This window comes from Neoarius graeffei, chromosome 14 (assembly GCF_027579695.1).
Source record: "Neoarius graeffei isolate fNeoGra1 chromosome 14, fNeoGra1.pri, whole genome shotgun sequence".
Classification (NCBI taxonomy): domain Eukaryota; kingdom Metazoa; phylum Chordata; class Actinopteri; order Siluriformes; family Ariidae; genus Neoarius; species Neoarius graeffei.
The window spans coordinates 52,738,000-52,745,251 of NC_083582.1; the positions used below are offsets into that span (position 1 = coordinate 52,738,000).

The 7,252-nt window shown below is 43.4% G+C and overlaps 1 protein-coding gene across 1 annotated transcript; it reads right to left on the bottom strand.

The window, feature by feature from the left end:
• Window positions 1–772: 772 nt before the first annotated feature.
• Window positions 773–4,565, bottom strand: galk1 (galactokinase 1). Its single transcript, XM_060939980.1, has 8 exons — window positions 4,212–4,565; window positions 3,698–3,887; window positions 3,265–3,384; window positions 2,526–2,661; window positions 2,220–2,401; window positions 1,953–2,103; window positions 1,116–1,278; window positions 773–1,034 (listed from the first exon to the last, which is right to left on the bottom strand). The coding sequence occupies exons 1-8, from the start codon at window positions 4,377–4,379 to the stop codon at window positions 948–950; spliced, it is 1,197 nt and encodes a 398-aa protein (XP_060795963.1). The 5' UTR covers window positions 4,380–4,565; the 3' UTR covers window positions 773–947.
• Between the last annotated feature and the right edge of the window lie 2,687 nt (window positions 4,566–7,252).

The following is a 7,252-nucleotide window of genomic DNA, read 5'->3' on the forward strand; positions in this document are numbered from 1 at the left end:
CCCCAGTCCAAGACATGCAGTTAGGTTAACTGGCTACTCTAAACTGCTCATATGTGTGAGTGCACAAAAAGGAACTGGCCACCCTACTGGTGCAATTCTGGCCAAGTCAACCAAACATGGTTTGCCTCAAGCCCAACTCGGGTTCGGCAGTGACAACGACGACATTTACAAAATAACGTGAAAGACCATTAACGTCCCCATAATGCGTAATTTTTCCTCTTAAGGATACTCTGCCTTCTGACTGAATATGTAAGGAAAACACAGTTATAACACAGGAATAACCAACCACATTGTTACAGAAAAATAATACATGCTTGAGGGCAGTGCATCACAACTCCAAGGTTGCAGGTTTGAGCCTGATTATGGGTCTGGATACCGCTTTGTTCTCTGGTTTCTTCCCACCTCCCAAACCCTTCCCAGTAGGTGGACTGGATCGGAGAAATTGAACTTGGGTGTAAATTTGTGTGAACGTTATCCTGCATGTTAGCCTACATCATTGGCTTCTGCTGTGTGTCACCAGAAGTGAGCTCATTGTGCTGAGTTATGTTCAAGATTTAAAAAAAAAAAAATCAGGTTATTTGTGTTGTATAAAGATTCTGTAGCTTCTGCTCTTGATATTTTCACAGAGTAGCTTATAGCATATTTACAAGCACAAGAGTACAGTATCTTGCTGATATGCAACCCTAATTATGGTCTTTGAATATGTTACTGAGTACCCTCTTCTGTACTAAAAGTATACTCACATTCAATACATAAGAATAACTGTCCTGTATTTTATAAATAAATGCACACACACTGCTCCTTTTTATTGTGAAACTGAAAAAAGTATACAATTAGAAAGATTATATTAAATCAGGATTTTCCATTTGGAATATTTGCCATGACATGTGATTTATGAATTAATTCCTTCTTATGTGTTTAGCTGTTGAAATGCCATTTTGACTTCATTACTGATTCTCCTTAAACATACTGAGGACCCGAGCTCCATCTGATGGGGTGGTTATGTAAAATGTTGGGCATCCACTATATTGCTCCTGTTAAGGAAAAATAGGTGGTCACTTAAAAAACAAGACAAGTGGCATTGTAAATGCAATCAGAATGGTCATATACAGTACCTTTATATGCTTCATAGTTCTCTCAGCAGCATCAGACTGAAGCAATGAAACTGTACAACCACCAAACCCTCCGCCTGTCATACGACTCCCAAAGACTCCGTCAACCTCCATTGCTGCAGTTACCAGCACATCCAGCTCTGGACAGCTCACCTCATAAAGGTCTCTGGAAAGAGATATGATTATTTTAATTCATACAGTACTGTTGAGTAGAAGACTTGACAGTTTAGCCATTATTTCAAATGTGTTTTCTTCAGTATTTACAAACTCATCTCATCTCATCATCTCTAGCCGCTTTATCCTTCTACAGGGTCGCAGGCAAGCTGGAGCCTATCCCAGCTGACTATGGGCGAAAGGTGGGGTACACCCTGGACAAGTCGCCAGGTCATCACAGGGCTGACACAGACAACCATTCACACCTACGGTCAATTTAGAGTCACCAGTTAACCTAACCTGCATGTCTTTGGACTGTGGGGGAAACCGGAGCACCCGGAGGAAACCCACGCGGACACGGGGAGAACATGCAAACTCCGCACAGAAAGGCCCTCGCCGGCCCCGGGGCTCGAACCCAGGACCTTCTTGCTGTGAGGCGACAGCGCTAACCACTACACCACCGTGCCGCCCTATTTACAAACTGAATTTTAAAAATATTTCAGCCATTTTCCTACCAAATAGAAACATGGCTTGTTATAGTTAAGGTAGGAAAGTATTTCTTTATTGAATAAAATATTAGAGGACAAACTTCTTGTATATTGCTTAAAACAGAATTGTCATGTTTCTAAGTTGACTTCACTTCCACTGTTTTGCAGTTAAAATTCTTCTGTATGTAATGTACATTACCTGAGGGAATTGTGGCTCTCCACCATTAGCTTTCCAAACTCTTGATAAGCTCCTCTTTTAAGAGCCTCAGCTGCCTTTGTTGTACGCTCAATCTCTTCAATCACATGACATACTCGTCTATACGTTACACTGTCCAATTGGTCTTTGGCATCTACAAAAGAGCAAATGGGTGGATAACTTTATCTGAAATGACAGTCCTACACGGTCAACTGAAACCAGGCTTGTGGAGAAAATGTATGCTTCTCTGGCACGTTCAATAATTCTTACCCTCCAGATCTTGCAATGTGGCATGTCTTAGACTGCTCTTGCCCATAATGGCTGCTGCCTCCTCACACTGTTTTCGTCTGCTAGGATACTCACTTCCTGTCAGTGCATGCTTCACATTGGAATTTGTGATAAGGATGACCAGACCAGGATCAGCCAGGGGAACAGCAGTGGCTTCCAATGATCTGAGATGGATCACAAACAGCGCATTTACCAAAAAAGCCACTGGGATTCAAATACTACTATATAGTGAATATCTCCCATTTTGCTGTTTTAACTGAAAGAGAGAATAGCATCTGGACAATCTACCTGCAGTCAATAAGCAACGCATGGCCCTCTTTGCCAAGCACTGAAATAAACTGGTCCATAATACCACAGGGTACTCCAGCATGAGTATGTTCTGCCTTCTGGCATGCTAGTGCCTTTGCTACTTTATCCCCATCATCTGTTGGAGAAGACAATTATTTTTGCATTCATTCATCAATCTTCAAGCAGCTAAACTATCATCTGCATTACATTCAAACTATAAAACCTCAAACTTAGCTGGTGTCACTGAATGAAACTCTACGATGGTGCATATTAACTTGAGATTAATGACTGGTGTGTGTGGTCACAGGGCGGCACGGTGGTGTAGTTGTTAGCACTGTTGCCTCACAGCAAGAAGGTCCTGGGTTCGAGCCCAGCGGCCAATGAGGGCCTTTCTGTGTGGAGTTTGCATGTTCTCCCCATGTCTGCATGGGTTTCCTCCGGGTGCTCCGGTTTCCCCCACAGTCCAAAGACATGCAGGTTAGGTTAACTGGTGGCTCTAAATTAACCGTAGGTGTGAATGGTAGTTTGTCTCGGTGTGTCAGCCCTGTAATAACCTGGAGACTTGTCCAGGGTGTACCCCGCCTCTCGCCCATAGTCAGCTAGGATAGGCTCCAACTTGCCTGCAACCCTGTAGAATAGGATAAGCGGCTACAGATAATGGATGGATGGATGGATGGATGGTGTGCGGTCATCCAGAACACCAATTATTTCAAATCAAACCCACATAATTTCTTCTTACCTGGACACAGCTGCTGGAGGAAGGTGTACACTGCCACTTCAAGAGAAGCTGAGCTGGACAGTCCACCCCCCAGTGGCACACTGCTGGCAATTACAGCTTTAAATGCAGGCAGGGGCTGAGCTGTGCACAAACCCAACCACATGATCAGCTTCTTTTAGTTTTGCAATCTGTTTCATAGAAGACTTAACTTTTTTTGTCAGGAAATGCAGTCATACATGCTCAGATTTAGTCTGTTAGTTACAAACTTAAAAATATGATATTATGTGGAAACTGTAATGCAAGTGTCAAAGCTGAGCTAATAAAAGGCATCTACAATAAAATCAGTGAATTATGCCTCACCAATTCCTTGTTGCATGATTGCTTTTGCAGCGTTTGATATCAAATTAGCAACACAATGAAGTTTGTGAAAGTTCTGAAGAATCTGTAAGGATACCTCTGTAGTGTTGCACCACGCCTTTAACATAATTAGCCCAGACAGGTTGTCCTCCTGTCAAAGGTGTGCTGTCTGTTGGTAGATTAAAGTCCACTCTCTTTGGCTCATCTGCAGATTCTGCAACAGTTATAACAGAACAGCTCTGGCCGGCGGTGCTGCTGCCCACCATGACTGTCACCAAATGCAAAGCCTGTGATCATTTTTGAACAACTATAAGATTAGATGTGATCCTGACATTATTCGAGCTAAACAAGGTAGCAATAAGTAATAACTCAAGTCTTTTAAAATGCATTAAAAGTGTCTGAAGGACGTGTGTTGGTACTGGTTGGTCGCATGCATACATGCCCAAGAGCATGGCTTGATTCTGCTGTGCAACTACTTTTGTTTGGCTTGTGCAATTTTTTGTTTAATGATAAAGCACAACTAAGTCATTATAGTTTAGAACAAATTTTATAGTCATCCCAACATTATCCAGCCTTACACCCAAGTAATATTACTGATAGTCTGAAATCACCATTGGCAGAACAAATCCTTGATTATAATCGGTGTGCTCTCCGATTAGATTGACGCGGCCCGGAGCGCAAACCGCCACTCGGGGATCTTCAGCGAAGTTCTCGCGATAAACACGGCGCGCCTCCGCCACTAAAGCCCCGACATCCAACACTGGGTTCCTTCCGGTCATGGTGATGACTTAACCGGCTGCACTTCGTTATGACGACAAACTCACGTCCAAAACGAACTTGTTAACAACGGAGAGAAAGCCAAGGGTTTACGATTAACATGGGTTTAACCAAAAACATCTACAACAAGCCACGTCAGTCACTTTTGACTGAGGATGCGGTCACGCGCCGATCAGAAGTCAATACTTCCTGTCTTTCAGTGATTGGTGTAGAAAGATCACGTGATGTTTAATAAACAAATAAACCAAAAAAAAAAAAACAACAAACCGCGTTCTCTTTTCCCGCATTGTATGTAAAAGAAAATGTCAAACACCTGCTTCTAGATTGTATCAAATATCAAACTTTCATCATAAAATTATTAAAAAAGAGAAATAAACAATTAGAAATTAATATTAAAAATTGACTTTTACATAAAGAATTTTATGATGACATAAGTTTATTATTGAAAAATAAATAAAAATTTAATTATAAAAAAAGAAACTCATATTTAATGTGGGCGGTACGGTGGTGTAGTGGTTAGCGCTGTCACCTCACAGCAAGAAGGTCCGGGTTCGAGCCCCGTGGCCGGCGAGGGCCTTTCTGTGCGGAGTTTGCATGTTCTCCCCGTGTCTGCGTGGGTTTCTTCCGGGTGCTCTGGTTTCCCCCACAGTCCAAAGACATGCAGGTTAGGTTAACTGGTGACTCTAAATTGACCGTAGGTGTGAATGTGAGTGTGAATGGTTGTCTGTGTCTATGTGTCAGCCCTGTGATGACCTGGCGACTTGTCCAGGATGTACCCTGCCTTTCGCCCGTAGTCAGCTGGGATAGGCTCCAGCTTGCCTGCGACCCTGTAGAACAGGATAAAGCGGCTAGAGATAATGTGTGTGTGTGGTCACAATATGTGAACCTTATAGGACACCAAATCACTTTGAGGGGGAGTGTCCCTAAAAGAAGCTCAAGCCCACGTTGTCTCATCTCATCTCATTATCTGTAGCCGCTTTATCCCGTTCTACAGGGTCGCAGGCAAGCTGGAGCCTATCCCAGCTGACTACGGGTGAAAGGCGGGGTACACCCTGGACAAGTCGCCAGGTCATCACAGGGCTGACACATAGACACAGACAACCATTCACACCTACGGTCAATTTAGAGTCACTAGTTAACCCTAACCTGCATGTCTTTGGACTGTGGGGGAAACCGGAGCACCCGGAGGAAACCCACGCGGACACGGGGAGAACATGCAAACTCCACACAGAAAGGCCCTCGCCGGCCACGGGGCTCGAACCCGGATCTTCTTGCTGTGAGGCGACAGCGCTAACCACTACACCACCATGCCGCCCAGCCCACGTTGTATGGCAGAATATATAATAATATGTTGCTTAAAAGCACCTTTTAGGCTATTTCAGTTTAATACAAAGATCAGCCATAACATTAAATCCACGGACAGGTGAAGTGATGATCTCGTTATAATGGCACCTGACTTGGGATGGGATATATTAAGCAGCAAGTGAACAGTCAGTCCTTGAAATTGATGTACTAGAAGTAGGAAAAAATGGGCAAGCGTAAGGATCTGAGTGATTCTGACAAGGGCCAAATTGTGATGGCGTAGACAACTGGGTCAGAGCATCTCCAAACAGCAGATGTTGTGGGGTGTTCCTGGTATGCAGAGGTTAATACCTACCAAAAGTGGTCCAAGGAAGGACAACCGGTGAACCAGCAACAGGGTCATGGGTGGTGAAGGCTCACTGATGCACAGTAGGAATGAAGGCCAGCCCGTCTGGCCCGATCCCACAGAAGACCTACGGTAGAACAAATTGCTGAAAAAGTTAATGCAAATGATGAAAGAACAGCATCAGAACGCACAGTGCATCACAGCTTGCTACTAACATCTTGGTGCCAGACACCACAGCACACCTTCTGAGATTTTGTGGAGTCCATGTTTCAATGGGCCAGTGATTGTTGACTTATCAGTGATTCATGATCGTTACGTAAATAATCTCAAAGGTGATGAGTTTGTGTTATGTTCTACCACTGTGATTAATTTCTTTGTGATGAATTAAGTTCAGTACAGCAGGCAAGTGTTTATTTCATCAGAATTAAAAACAGCAATAAGATCAGAAGGAAATTCATTCAAAAAGCTGTTGTTGGAGAAACTATTTTTGAAGAAACTTAAAACCATGTAAACTTCAATAAGTAGGTAATGATTGTTTGAAGGAGATTCTGTACTTTTCCTTTCATTTTGCTTAATACTTATTGTGTTGCACATATTTTTCATCTTCATTAATTTTACTTGAATAAGATGTAGGAGAGGGCGGCATGGTGGTGTAGTGGTTAGCGCTGTCGCCTCACAGCAAGAAGGTCCTGGGTTCGAGCCCCATGGCCGGCGAGGGCCTTTCTGTGCGGAGTTTGCATGTTCTCCCCGTGTCTGTGTGGGTTTCCTCCGGGTGCTCCGGTTTCCCCCACAGTCCAAAGACATGCAGGTTAGGTTAACTGGTGACTCTAAATTGACCGTAGGTGTGAATGGTTGTCTGTGTCTATGTGTCAGCCCTGTGATGACCTGGCGACTTGTCCAGGGTGTACCCCGCCTTTTGCCCGTAGTCAACTGGGATAGGCTCCAGCTTGCCTGCAACCCTGTAGAAGGATAAAGCGGCTAGAGATAATGAGATGAGATGAGAAGATGTAGGAGAAGTTCAACAACTATGCCACAGAGGAGAGAATAATAATCCGATCATTAGATCTCAACTTTTCTTGGCAGGTAGGGTGAAGAATGCCCACCTACTTTCAGTCTATTCTCTCTCTCACTCACACACACCAAAATAATTACTCTTTTTACATGGATTTAAAATAATTAAGCTGGTTTAAAATGGAAACTGGCTCAAAAGAAAAAAAAAAACATACA